The sequence below is a fragment of the Necator americanus genome, chromosome II, assembly GCF_031761385.1.
Source record: "Necator americanus strain Aroian chromosome II, whole genome shotgun sequence".
NCBI classification, from domain to species: Eukaryota; Metazoa; Nematoda; class Chromadorea; order Rhabditida; family Ancylostomatidae; genus Necator; species Necator americanus.
In genome coordinates this window covers 2,029,674-2,043,952 of record NC_087372.1, presented here as the reverse complement: position 1 = coordinate 2,043,952, position 14,279 = coordinate 2,029,674, and the positions used below count along the sequence as shown (strand labels likewise).

Genomic DNA, 14,279 nt, shown 5'->3' with positions numbered 1-14,279 from the left:
GAATTCCTACGAATGGGTTTGGGATGAGAGAAGACTACAGTGCTGTCGTACCTACATAATTTCCTAGGAATCCTATTGCAACCTTGGCCAAAATTTCATTTAAAACTTTTGTCTGTTCACGACGTACGAAGTGCAAATAAATAGTGTCTAAGTGCACTTGCAGTGATTCCTGTACTTGCCTTGAAAATTTCTGTGCACTTTTTTTTTTGGAATTTAGAACCACATCCGTGAAATAGTACTACGGCTAGAGTATAGCGATGGACTACAACGATTCACCGTGTGAGAAGGTCATTAGAATTTCAGTAGACAGGCATACAAAAATGGTTTTTTGTCTTGATCAGTAGTCCGTAATCCTTGATTTAAGCTTTGGGTTTTTTTCGAACTTTCCCTCGCTCGTATTGACTAATCCTGTGATCTAAAAACACGAGAATAACGAGGTTTTGATAAAAGAATGTCAAAATGGAATTGACGGAAACCAGACCTTGACCGTAATTCAACAAATCCATAGCGCCGAGTATAGCACCACCCTTCGGAAGAAATCTAGACCTTGTCTTTCGGAAACGTAGTTTTTGTCTCTCCAAAATGTTGCATAGAACTAATTTTCTCTGATTTCCACCTATTAATCAATTTTGCAGAAGTTTTGCTTTTCCCCGATAAGTCTCAGCAAAATCGCCGATGTGTCAAATCAGTGTTTTTATCCCCAAGGCACGTAGATTGCAGCATCTGTCCGGTTATGCAGAAGCAGTTGAACCTCTTTCCAAATGCACTACACCAGCTTCTATTTAAATTTCCATATTTTGTCTTAATATAATTGGAATTTTCCTGAAAAGACTATCATTTCATCACTATACACTATACACTAACTTGACATTGGTGTGTCTCCCCACTCTTCCCCAATAAATCTAAAGTAATAGAATAAGTAAAAACATAAATTGTTTTAAGTTGACAATTCGCGAATGCAGGTTTTAATCCTCTTTACTGGAAATAATAGTCGTTTCCTGATCCGCTGCCATCTATTCAGAAAAACATCGGGAAGAGAAGACACCTGCAAGGTATACGACTCTCCGTTTTAGCGCACCTTCCGACCTTTAGCTCAAGGTATCTCTGGCTCCTTTGCATTTAACCGAGAAAATCTTTCGCCTTTTACTAAAGATTTCCGTGCAAAGGTGCATTTTATGAGTATTTACTAATTTTTGGAATCCCCTCGAAAGAGCGGGATGCAGTTGTGGAAGATATTTCAAGGAATCCTTTGAAAAAGTGTAAATAAGGAGTTCATTGTAACTATTTCAAGATTAAGTTCTTCAAGAGCAGAGTATCCTTCTGAATCGTGCCATGATGGTGTTGGATTTATGGTCAAATGTGTTTGGAAAAGTTATATAGCCAGTAGAAAAACGAAATTATTCATTGGAAAGACGCTGATAGAAATTATCTGAATTTTATTTCCCCACAAATTTTCTTCCATTCAACATGCATTTTCTGCCTACTTCTTGCGTTTCAGAAATTTCAAAATGATGCTAAAGTGTGACAGTTCCAACCCTTCTTACAAGTCAGTACCATTATTTCTTCATCGTACTGCGTTACGGTAGTTTCTGCTTTCTTTTTTCTTGAATTAGGATCATTTTGACTTCGACGAAACTTTTTTTGAACTGCATCCCGCTCTTTCGAGGGGATTCCAAAAATTCCTAGATACTCATAAAATGCACCTTTGCACGGAAATCTTTAGTAAAAGGCGAAAGATTTTCTCGGTTAAATGCAGAGGAGCCAGAGATACCTGCTGGTTTTTTTCGGGGGGTGCGCCTAGGCGGAGAGTCGTAGTTGACGCAGGTCGCGATTTGCTTCGTCGTCTCTTCAAGGGGTTTCCATACGGATTTTTTTTTGTTTTTTTTTTCAGCTATAGATAGCTAATTGGCAAGGTTTCGATGATTTAAACGGGATTCACACAAAGGTGAAGTACGATTTTCATCCAGTCAAAAATTAAAGGAAAGAGACAAAGTTATCTGTGAAGGTGAATTCGGGTTCTAACCATTTCTCACAAAAGTCGAGTATATATTGGAAAATACACTAATTAAGTGGTCGCAATTTCTGTTCACGGTCAAATCCCAACAAAATGGATTCTCTGCTCCAAAATTCGTATTGAAACGTCGCTATCTATGGAAGTTAGAAACATGGAAAAGGAGGAAAAAAAGTATTAAAACTCTCTCTGTACCCTGGATACTCTCTAGGAGTCACCTTTCTGAGGAAGAAACCTGCGCGAAGTACGACTTGCCACCTGAGCGCCTGCTCATTCGGATAGATCCTGTATCTCTGGCTCCTCTGCATTTAACCGAGAAAATCTTTCGCCTTTTACTAAAGATTTCCGTGCAAAGGTGCATTTTATGAGTATCTAGGAATTTTTGGAATCCCCTCGAAAGAGCGGGATGCAATATCAGTAGGGATTTTGAGCAGATGTTGGTTTTGTGCTGTATTTAGGTGATGCGTTTGGATGAAATGAATATGTAAAAAAATTAGGCAAATAAATAAATTTATCTATATAAATAGAGTAGGAGAATGATGCAAAGTCGCTTATACAGTATGAAATTCAAACTGTTGGTCTCGCTTTGACAATCTTCCAGCCGATCGATAACCTCACGTTTTAGTGACTTGCGGTTGATATTTGTTCTCCTTAAAATATATAAAGTTTGGGAAAGGGCGACGGTAGCGCAGTTGGCAAGAGGTTCGTCTGCGCCTGCACGGTCAATGGTTCGAGACCATCCAGCGTTTCATCGCTCCGGTGTCAAGAATTAATGATAGGCTTATCTGGGAATTATAAAAACACTGACATGATAAATGAGCTCGCCCCTGTGAACCCATCGCCCCTTCTATGGGGCAGACACGCGTTCATAAACTTCAAACTATCTGAGCTTTTTTATTTTAGTATTTATTCACACCAATAATACAATAATACAGTATTTTCTGCTTCTAATTATTTTCCGACAGTCTCTTTACAGTTTATCCAACTTTTATCCGGCTTGCTCTCGTAGGAATCGACGAAGAATCTTCCCAGATGGCGATTTGGGGATTTCTTCGACAAAGACAACGCCGCCGGTGAGGAACTTGTACGATGATACCTTCGCTGTAAACAAAACAAAATTCAAAGAAACGAAGCTAATGAAACAACCCATTATTTTTAGAAGATTTTCAACAAAACAAAACACAACAAAAATGACTCAAAAACGTTATTGTAGATCGAATTTTAGGAAAAATTGAGCGACGGTACTCTGATGCAGAACCATTCTAGCGGTACCTTCAATAAAATCCTTTACATCCGATTCTGTGAGATTTTTATTAGCTTTAACCACGTATGCTCTCGGTTTCTCGCCAGTTTTCTCATCTGGAACTCCAATCACAGCCGCGTCTTGGATCTCTTTATGTGACAAAAGGATATCCTCAAGTTCGGCCGGAGCAACCTTAAAAACGAGATTTTCTTCTGGAAGAATGTCCCCTATATTCTGAAGAATAAGGTTGGAATGGGGTTACCTGCAGTCCTTTCACTTTTATCAGCTCTTTCAGACGATCCACTATAAAAGTTTGACCCTTCTCATCAACAAACCCAATATCTCCTGAAAATAGAGTTTTATCGAGGTAGAAATCAGGGAATTCCCATGCCATGGTTCTCTGAGGGCTGAGGAAAACGGAAGAAATTGACGCAGATGTTGCGTGATCCGGAGGATCCAGCCCCAACCACTATTTGGAGTTATGAGATGAGACAAATCATAGCTCTATAAGCTTCTCATATGGTTCTCAAACTACGTGAAATCTGATGGATTTTTTTCTTCCTGAGGTACAGTTCAGTTTACCTCTGCGTAAATTGACAATATTTTTCCCCATTGAAATTTAAGCCCCGTATCCAGCGAAACTATTCTTAAGTAAAACTAGGACTCCAACCATGCTATCCAACATAAAGACGGATCGAAATGAGCTGGGGCCTGGTACAATTGCGTAGAGAGATGCGCTCGGAGCGGTGCGGTGAAGCCAATTTCAGCGATTTGACCACCACTAGCTCTATGGATTCCGAATAGAGTGTAGGAATGATGCAGTAGGAATGGTCCCGCCGCTCCATTCCCCCAAGTGCGGCTGCTGGCTCCACCGATTCGCTCGCACCGCAGGCGCCTAGGCTTCAGATCGTTTTGATCTCGGTATAATTTTAATAATTTTTTTTTGCGCACCGTGGATCACGATCACTCGTCAAAAAAACATTCCTAGAGCTAGAACGTAAATATATACATATGTCCACGATGTGGCACATTTATCGGCGGACGAATTATTTCTTAGACAGGATTTTTGTTGGATTTTTTAGAAATATTTCTATTGGATTGAATTTTTATTGGATTTTTATTTATAATTGTTGGATATATATCCAACTCAAAGTTATTTGCCGCTCACAATTTGTTTGTTCTGTTCCTGTAAAGGATAATGGATAAGGGCTCTGGATAGGTACCGAATCCGAGTCGTACTCTACCCGAACTACTCCACTAATTCAGGCTGACGTGCCTGTATGCAGCCATCCATCTGCGTCGATCGTCTCAGCCGTGGCTTCCGGGCGATTCAGATATCCTTTCATAATCGTTGGACTACGAATACATATCTCACCCCGCTCGCCTGTTGGGACCTCGTCCCCGGTGTTGGTTGAAATGATCTGAAATGTTTATATTTTCACATTTTCACCCGCCATTACCATAATTTTTCACACTAGGATCAAACAGTTCCAGGAAGTCCTTGTACATATAACTAGTGCACATAATTTCCATGTTCTTGATGATGATTTATTTTTGAGGAACCAGGAAAATCCGAGGAAAAAAAGAAGTTGCTGTTTAGAAGGCCATCAAACAATTGGGCATTTCCCACCTTTTGCTCGAAGGTAGAAACAAGGCTTCCAACGCTTGTGATACTGATTTCTGAATCCAGTAACGGTAGATGTGAAGCCAACCCGCATTCCGTCATTCCATATGCTAGAAAAGATATTTTCAACGATATTTTCGTAAATACAAATACTTTTCTACGCAACACAGACATTTTGAACGATAGATTACTTCACTATCTTGATTCAGGAGCTAAAATATGCCAGTCGGAAATTTTTAAGAAAAAAAAGAGAAGAGATTGGCAAATTTGGTCAGGAGTAAACTTTTTAAATACAGGTATGCTTAGTGTAGTGTTAATGCTCTCTAAGCTTAATGCTAAAAAAAATTATATCAGGATTTAAGCAATTTTAAATGTCAAGAAGAAGCGATGAGAGGAGTTGAAAAGACAAACTTGCATTTTCTCACAAACCAAAGAGTTTCTGTAGCTGTTTTTGAAAAATTCCAGAATTCTGCATCAAATTTCGTACGTGCGTCTACTAACAGTGAGTACAGAAAAATTGTAACAAATTGAAAAAATTAAAAATTTAAGAATTTCAGCGCAAATCGTCTTTAAAGACAATATTCGGAAGATTTTTTCAAGGTTCTAATCCTTCTACAAGTAGCTAGAAGGCGTAGAGAGTGAAGCGGAGGGATCGAGATGCAGCTGAGATCCCTAGCGTCATGGTAAAAACATGCAATTTTCCTCAGAAATCCAGAAATTCTTCTCATTTTGTGAGAGCGCGTTAGTTGAAATGTTTTTGTGAACCCCGTGCAGGATGATATCTTTGCTAAAGCTGGATTACGCCAGTGCAGTATGATTGAATGACTAAGTATTGAAGCAGAAATCACTAGATTCCTTAGAACTAAGCCGTGACCGACTAGCAAGAAATTTCGCAGGTTATAGCGTTATATTTACTCTGTTTTTTTTCCCCAATTTATCGGAAAAATCAAGAAAGAATCACTTTACCTTGTCCCAAATACCGCACGTTCTTATATTTGTTGAGAAAATCGTCACAGAGATCTTTCCCAGCTGGCGCTGCTCCACTGAGGACGATACGAAGCGAGGACAGGTTGTAGTTAGCGGCCATAGGGTGTTTTGTTAGGAAGCTGAGTATTGGTGGCACCAACATGAGTAGTTTAGGCTTAATTCTATGTATTTTATAAGAACTCCGCTATGATTGATGTCGTTACTTACTTGATATGTTTGAATCGCATCCAAGAACCTTCTGGATTCGAATTTAGCGAAAATTATTCCAGTTGCTCCTTTGAGAAGCGTATGATTGAAGAGACCAAATCCAAAAATATGATAGAAAGGCAACATCAGAAGCACTTTCTCGTTGTGATAGTTCCAATCGGAGTCACTGAGTTTAGTGACAATGTGTTCTTCAAAATGACTGAAAGCCTAGGATTCAACTTAGCGACGTATCGGATAATCACGGCAAAAACAAACCTTTCTATAATATCCAACATGGTTGAGAAGTTTTTATGGGTAAGCATCACACCTTTCGGCGAACCAGTAGTACCGCTAGAGTACGGTAACACTGCCGCATCATCCGGGCTACAAGCGGGAGAAATTAGAAAAACAGTGCGTTAATAGATTTGAATCTTTCGGAAGGGTTGATTTATAGAAACGTGAAAGTATAAACCGATCGAACACCTCGGGGTACGCCAGCGCGTTCGATTTCAACTTCGAGTCACAAGAGTTTACGAGCTCAAAGTTATGCTTTCTATGTGGTGACTTTCAGGTGAGCTGAGCTGTCGGCAAACTGATCTACCAAAGGCAACGATAAATAAGAAATTAACGATATTGAAACCATTCCACGAAAAGATAGAAGTAGAGTTGTAGATCACGAGCATTTATTACGCGATTATTATTGCGATTATGCGCTCATATCCCCCTAATTGTCCTGAAAAGCTGCGTGGGAAACTTCAGTGGCGATCAAATCTTCGAACGAGGCGCTTAGTGACATGCGGCCACATGTGCGAGCGAATAGTCATTATGCGGCGGACGATATATCGACGACGCCACTGCCCGCCAGCTTGCAAGTGCGCTGAGCTGTCGATACATAACACGTTGTTAGGTGCGTCGTAGGAACCATTTTCTTCGTGGAAGGTGCCCAACGTTCTCAATTCTATGGGATGCTGCCTTTTCAGTGCCCTGATCCTCATAAATAAGTCCCTTAATGCTTCCATGCCCTCAGAAGAAGAAAAAAGCTTCTTAACCTTTGGATAGGCTTTAGTCATGGACCGTTCAGATGCTGTACAACCTCTGAATCTTTTTTTGGGCGAAACGTTAGATGTTTACTCAATAAACAACTACAGATAAACATTGACCATAACAAACCTGAAAGTGTACTTAGGAATTGTTGTCACAGGTGTTTTGATAACATCATCCCAACACACGACATCGTCTGGAAGTGCAACAGTTGATTTCGGACATCGAACGCAGATGATCGTCTGGAAATGGCTCGAAAGATCGTTAATCATGTGGAATTGGACGAAAAAACTGATTCACTTTCACTTCTGAGCATCTTTTCGTTGCCAAGAGGACTTTGTCCAGATGTGTCTCGTCGGTGATAACCACCTTGCAGACCGAGTCAACAAACTGGCGCTCTAGTTCATCTGAAAAAAGAAGTGACATGGGCTCGGATGATCCCTATTGTCCTCAGTCTAGTTGAACTTTCTAACTCTTTCTTGTTTAGTTCATCCAGTAAAACTAGAAATCCGAGAAAAAAAGCGAAAATATGCAACATAATATAATAATAAGGTAATACAGTGTTGTAGTATTTTTTTAGGCCGGCTACTATATGAAAGCTTAGAGGATAATATTAAAATAGAGATTATTCCACAAAACTCTTCAGATTTCTACTTGAGATTTACTTGGTAAAAAAAAACGTTTTTTTCTGGGTAGATCATAGGTTAATGGTGCACAAATCTGATAAAAAAAAAACACTTCACTAACAATCCGTAAACATCGCACTCGCTCCAGACATAGCGCCACCGCATAGCAATGCTCCAAGGTAGAACACCGCGTATTCGATACAGTTCGGCATCACCTGACAGCTCACATCCAGATGTCCATAGCCTCTGCAAAATGATATCCTGATTGCAGCTATAAGAATAGTTACGGTGTTTTGTTTTCCTCTACGATGTCTTAAAAAACATATATTCCCATTACGGTAAAGACTGGAACATTAGAAAAAGCAGGAATTCATCCAGAAAATAAATTCTTACGGATACAATTGTTACGATGTAATTGAATCTATGAGCAAAATTAAGAGTCAGACACATCGTTATGCTAGATGTGGTTTAGAAAAAGTACAATTTTGTGTTCTTTTTTCCACTTCCAGAAAAGGAAGCGGTGAGTTTTTTTCCCAGTATATCCCGAAAAAGAAACGCAGCAATAAAGCCATACATCGACGGCTCATTTATAGTCGCTTAAATCTTTCGGTTCTCAGTAGGTTGGAAAGCATCTTTTTTTGCCATTTATTTCTGGATTTTTAAGGTACATAGTAAATTTGGGGTCTGGAGAACGGAGATGGAGAATCCAAGAACACAAGTGCTCACAGTTACAGCCTCAGTCGCATGTATGTACGGAGTGAAAAAAAAATTGTTGGAACAATTGTTAGAGTACCAAAATTTAGTACAAAAATAGAACCAAGCGAAGCATTTCAGGGATTTTTAATCGACAGAAAAATCCAGAAATGATTGGCAGAAAAAAAAGATGCTTTCCAACCAACTGGGAACCAATGATCCTTTTTCTCGTTGCTTGTGCAATGTAATCTATCGTACAGGATCATTCGCACTGGATTTCACCAGCACTTTTAGATCCATGATGTTCCAGATATAAACAGAAAATTTTGATTGCATAACGGGAAAAACGTGCTGTGAAGGAAATTTGTTTAGTCGTACTCCAGGAGGAACTATTGAAGATTAAACCTAATTTCTACCACTTGAGTTTTGGTAGAAAGAAATTGCTGGAAGAAAATATGGTGGATCGGAGCGAGAACGGATTCAAATATTGCGTGAAATATTCAAAAGTGGCACAATACCTGCTTGAGAGAAAACTAGCTACAGCGTATGCTTGGTTGTAGATCTCCGTGAACGTGATCTGAACTGTCGGATCTTCAGCACTGATCTAAACAGAAGAATACTGTAAACAATGTGGTCTTGTTGCGAAATCTCCACTTAGAGTACAGTAATCAATGTCTTAAGCTTTCAGCTAGCTAAATATCGGAAATAATTTATTCAACATAATAAATAATTTAATGTTTAATAGAGTAATCTTTAATATAATAATTGGTTTAATATTTAATAAAATATTTTCTATAGGTTCTTTTTTTGGAAAATCTTCTCGGGACCAGAATACATAGTAAGAAATTCACAGACATATCTATGGAAGGAGAAAATTCACTTACAAAAGCTGCTTGATCCGGATTTCTGTCGATATTCCGTTGGATTGCGGTGAGAAGCTTTTCGTGGAGTGGTGTAGTGCAAATGGGAATTTTTGCACATGGAGAGATAAGAACCATTGGGACGAACTGAAATTTAACGAAAAATTTGGGAGCAGAAACGGTAGCGGAGCGCTGAGTGCTCGTGTCAAAGTCAACAGTGAAACTAAATACTTCCATCGTGTACAGTTTGATAAGGCTAATCTGTAGACCCTCCAGTTTATAAACATCGGTAAGTGTAAAGGATCGTATCTAAATGACTCGGTCACTGACTACGGTGGAGCCATAAATTGTAGCTGTAGGCTGTAGATAGATACATTATCAACAACAATGATGACAAAAGATCACGCTGCTCTAGGCATCAAATATAAACAATAAGACAAAGTGTGGTGTCTTTTTCAGGTTAACTTTTACCTCTTAGAGGTTAATAAATAATAAGTTAAGTTAAGTTAATAAGCGTCATTAGAACATTCGAGGTTTCAACTTATAGCGACATCACCACTAAATAATATGAAATAAATCATTAATAAGAATTTTTCTCATATGTGAGCTGCACAGGAGGATTTCTTTGTATTTCAGAACGGCTTATAAACAAATCTGAGTAACAAACTAAAAAAAAGAAGAAACTAAGAAACTAAGAATAAATCTTAATGAAAAAAATTAACGGGAACTTTTCACATTTTGAATACATGATCCTACCTATATTTATTTATTTAATTATTTATCCTTCCCTTCTACCTGAAATTACGTATCTGATTCTAATTCAACCGATTTCAACTGGTGCTACCAGAATTCGCAAGAGATTCAGGAACATAAGACCAGGAAAAAGTCAGGCGGAGATTCCTTAAAGTAATGGAAAACATTATTTGTGAAATGGAATAAAATAGGTTTTTTTCCTAGTAAAAACAGGTAACCACGAACACTGTAGGGCACTAAGGGGTTTTATTCACGTAGGATGCATCTAAATTAAATAAAAATCAATAATCTCAAGTAAATTTCTATGAATGGATGGTATGATTAAAAATTAAACTTAAGATTACTGGTATCATAATTAAATTTCTTTCAAGTTTATCTGTAAACCTAGCTGGGATTTGAAACAAGATTTTGTTTTTTTTTCTTTTAAATATATACTTTTTGAATAAATTAAACTAGAATTAACTTAAACTCTTCAAAAATATACTTTTCAATCTCTGATATATTCTTTTTCGATCTTTTAATGCAATAGTGCACACAATTAACGAAATTTCGATTATGTTTGCAACTCGCTTTAAAACTCCATGGATCCTCCATAAATTTTCTTAAAAGTTTAGAAACATACCTGCCGGATACAAATGATGGCATTGTTGTGAGAAATTTCTAGGATGCGCGGATCTACATATGTAGTCGCTTTCGATCTCTTGTAGCACAATTATCCTAGAAATTTGACCTCTAAAAAGTACCTAGAATCAGTCAAATTTTAGAGAATTTTTGATGACGACTTTAGTAATGCTCAGTTTTGTAGCGACAGATCATCTTCTGCACAGTCTTTCCGAGTTTTGTTTATAAATTTTCACTCAGATCTGATTTCTATTACGTCACAGCATCTAACTTTTAATTCTTGTTCATTTTTAAAAGTCTTCAGTGTTTATACCACGACGAACATCTGAAATTTCTTCGGAGAAAGTTTCAAACACTTTCTAGGAAGCGCTTTCAGTATCAGGAATCATAAAATTTGGTTGAGTGTAAAGTTTGACGAGTTTTTTTTTTTCAAACGGTGCCCCAAACAGCATTTCATAAATCAAAAGTAAGTTCATAAGTTTATCAAATGGTGAATTCTAATTCCTAATAGATCTTGTCCGTGGAACTTTTATTTTAAAGCTAAATTTAATAGCTGGGACAATTTTGTCACAAGTCTTTAAAAATAGACTTTGATTGTTTTTTTCCATAGCAGCTTCGTTTTTGTTTTTGTTTTGCATCAAAGGAATGTGACAAAAAAAAATCGCAAGCCCACTCTCCAACCGTCAGGAAGGGGGCTAATTTCCTTTCCTTAATTATTACTTATTTTCTCTATATTGTGCGAGAGGGTCTTAGAAAAATAAGTCATAGAATTGCATATTAGAATTATTAGTAATGTCATACAACATCAGTGGACTTCTACGTCTTTATGATGTGACCTTATGATGTTCACACAAGCCCCGCCTCCAGCCGTATGGGCGGGGCATTCTCACGCCAGGACACCGGTTGAGTCATCGCTGCCGGAGATCGATCGCAGTGCCATTCACTGTGTGTTTTGCTGTGTGGTGAACGTTTCGATGCAAATTCGAATTCGAAGCAGACGATTTCTCCGAACGAAGCAGCGTCGGAAGGAAGTGTTCACGGTCCACATCTACCGTGTGCTGAAGCGAATCCACCCCACCATTGGAATAACGCGTGACGCGATGTCATTCATGGACTACTTCGTTGTCGGTGCGTTCAAGCTGCTTGCCGCTGAGGCTGCACGTCTTGCAAGAAACTTTGGTGGAGGAAAAATTACTATCAGTGAGATCCAGACTGCTGTTTGGTTGATGCTTTCTCCAGAAATCGCGAAGAACGCTGTCTCTGAGGGGAAAAAAGCTGTTACAATGTACTCTAGTCAGGAATAAGGCACTTAATCGATTAATCCACTTAACTGATTATTGATTTGTACTATTTTCTTCTTATAGACACTAACTTTTCTTGAAAAATAAGAAGAAATATTGGCTAAATGTTACACTTTAACTGTGTGGGTGATTGATGCGTTTAGATGAAATAAACCAATGATTCAATTAGTTAATTCAATTGACATATTGCTTGAAATTCAAACTGTTGGTCTCGCTTGGATAATCGTTCACCCATTTTGACGCTTCTCACGCTTTAGAAAGTTATGATTGATATTTGCCGCCCATAAATCAAATAAAATCTCGGCAGATGTAGCGCAACTGGTAAGTGGTTCGGTTGCGACTGCACAGTCGATGGTTCGAGACCACATCGAGGAAGGCTAGCCCATCATTCTTCTTTGATCGAAAAATTTGTAGTGCTATTATTAATAAGGGCATATCAACGAGAACACGGTTGCTTCAGCTCTCGGATTACCGTAACAGGTCACGATGAAGTTTTCGTAACTGCTCACATAGCAGTGTAATGCCCCTCCGTTCATGTTCATATCCTCGTTCATCCATTAATGGCGGCAGTAAAAAGTAGTTTAAAAAAAATAGCAAAAAAAAACCCCTACAGCTTTCCCCTTCATTATTCCTTAATTAAAAAGAAAATAAAAAATAAAAAATAACTTTATTTGTATTTTATTATTTATTTTATGTTAGATTATATTTATTATATTTGATATTATATTCGAGTATTTGAGTATTTAATAAGATTATTTTTCCAACAAGGCATCATTAATACGTCAGGCCAATATTTTCGCAATATTTCTCATTTAAAAAAAGTTTGGTAAAATCTAAATGAAGTGACTGCAGTATAAATCACTGTTGGGATATTGATTGGCACTTTATTTTCGAGCAGAGAACATTGCAAAAGTTTCTCTTCCCTCAGAGGGAATTATTTATTCATTTGTTAGTTTGTTTATTTATTTCATCCATCATTCACACACAGTAGCAAGTCAACATTTACACAATACTTCCCTTAAACATCCCTTTTAAAGGCTATACCTAAAGGAACATAGTCTCCCTAAGGGACCAATAATGCAAAAAAAAATTGATCAAGTGGCTCCTTATTCCCGACTGCGGTACATTGCAACAGCTTTTCTTCCCTCAGAGACAGCATTCTTTGCGATCTCTGGAGGTAACATCAGACGAACAGCAGTCTGGATTTCGCTGACAGTAACATTTCCGCCTGTAGAATCTCCTCCAAGACGTGCAGCCTCAGCGGCAAGCAGCTTGAACGCACCGACAACGAAGTAATCCATGAATGACATTGCGTCACGCGTTATCCCAGTGTTCGGCTGGATTCGCTTCAGCACACGGTAGATGTGGACAGAGAACACTTCCTTCCGACGCCGCTTCATTCGGAGAAATCGTCTGCTTCGAATTCGCATTTGCATCGAAACGTTCACCACACAGCAAAACACACAGTGAATGGCACTGCGATCGATCTCCGGCAGCGATGACTCAACCGGTGTCCTGGCGTGAGAATGCCCCGCCCAAACGGCTGGAGGCGGGGCTTGTGTGAACATGATAAGGTCACATCATAAAGACCGTAGCTGCTGTAAGATACTACGCTAAAACGCAATTTTTGCACCTATTTTTTTAGGACACTTCTACATAACACAGAAAAATGTGGAATTTTCGTCTATAAGCTAAGAGAAGGCAAATTCGCCAAAAGAGGGAGAAAGTCACAGATTCCCATGAGTTCCCATTTTTTCTATTTCGTCTGAGTATTTCACTGTCACAAGGAAAAAAGAGTAGGCAAGAAAATAATAGGTGTTGTTAATAAAAATTAGTATCGATAGGAATTAATAACTATTATTATAAATGAAGTACAGCGTTTCTATCCAAGAAATATGAGCGCCAGAATCAATCCGCTAAGGCAAATCTCCAGGCGGCGTAATTTCTTGAACACATCATGAAAACTGCAGAAAAACAACTTTACTTCCAGAATTTTCTCACCATTTTTTTGTTAATCTTTCATTACACTACGTTGTAATTTGCAACTGCAAAACTATAAAATGTGAAAAAACTCGGATATTGCATCCCGCTCTTTCGAGGGGATTCCAAAAATTCCTAGATAAAATTCATAAAATGCACCTATGCACGGAAATCTTTAGTAAAAGGCGAAAGATTTTCTCGGTTAAATGCAGAGGAGCCAGAGATACAGAATCTATCCGAATGAGAAGGCGCCCAGGTGGCCACGTCGTACTTCGCGCAGGTTTCTCCCTCACAAAGGTGTCTCCCAGAGAGTATCCAGGGTACAAAAAGAGTTTTACCGACTTTTTTCTCCT

The 14,279-nt window shown here is 38.5% G+C and overlaps 3 protein-coding genes across 4 annotated transcripts; 1 reads left to right on the top strand and 2 right to left on the bottom strand.

Annotated features, from left to right (window-relative positions):
- Positions 1-2,999: 2,999 nt before the first annotated feature.
- Positions 3,000-10,669, bottom strand: RB195_016612 (uncharacterized protein; the record flags this gene model as incomplete). 2 transcript variants are annotated; one of them, XM_064183220.1, is made up of 11 exons in its annotated part: positions 3,000-3,112; positions 3,284-3,446; positions 3,517-3,599; positions 5,845-6,019; positions 6,073-6,271; positions 6,328-6,435; positions 7,222-7,334; positions 7,393-7,499; positions 7,840-7,964; positions 9,296-9,418; positions 10,647-10,669. In XM_064183220.1, 11 exons carry the CDS (start codon positions 10,667-10,669, stop codon positions 3,000-3,002), a joined length of 1,332 nt encoding a protein of 443 aa, XP_064039100.1. The 2 variants fall into 2 exon arrangements, with proteins under 2 accessions (XP_064039100.1, XP_064039101.1); XM_064183219.1 differs by lacking the exon at positions 10,647-10,669 and adding an exon at positions 8,930-9,015 and having other exon boundaries at positions 9,296-9,409.
- An 815-nt stretch (positions 10,670-11,484) lies between these two features.
- RB195_016611 (uncharacterized protein) lies at positions 11,485-11,949 on the top strand (the record flags this gene model as incomplete). The annotated part of the gene is made up of 1 exon (XM_064183218.1): positions 11,485-11,949. The coding sequence occupies one exon, from the start codon at positions 11,485-11,487 to the stop codon at positions 11,947-11,949; it is 465 nt and encodes a 154-aa protein (XP_064039099.1).
- Positions 11,950-13,052: 1,103 nt separating this feature from the next.
- RB195_016610 (uncharacterized protein) lies at positions 13,053-13,514 on the bottom strand (the record flags this gene model as incomplete). Its single annotated transcript, XM_064183217.1, has 1 exon — positions 13,053-13,514. One exon carries the CDS (start codon positions 13,512-13,514, stop codon positions 13,053-13,055), a length of 462 nt encoding a protein of 153 aa, XP_064039098.1.
- Positions 13,515-14,279: the final 765 nt, after the last annotated feature.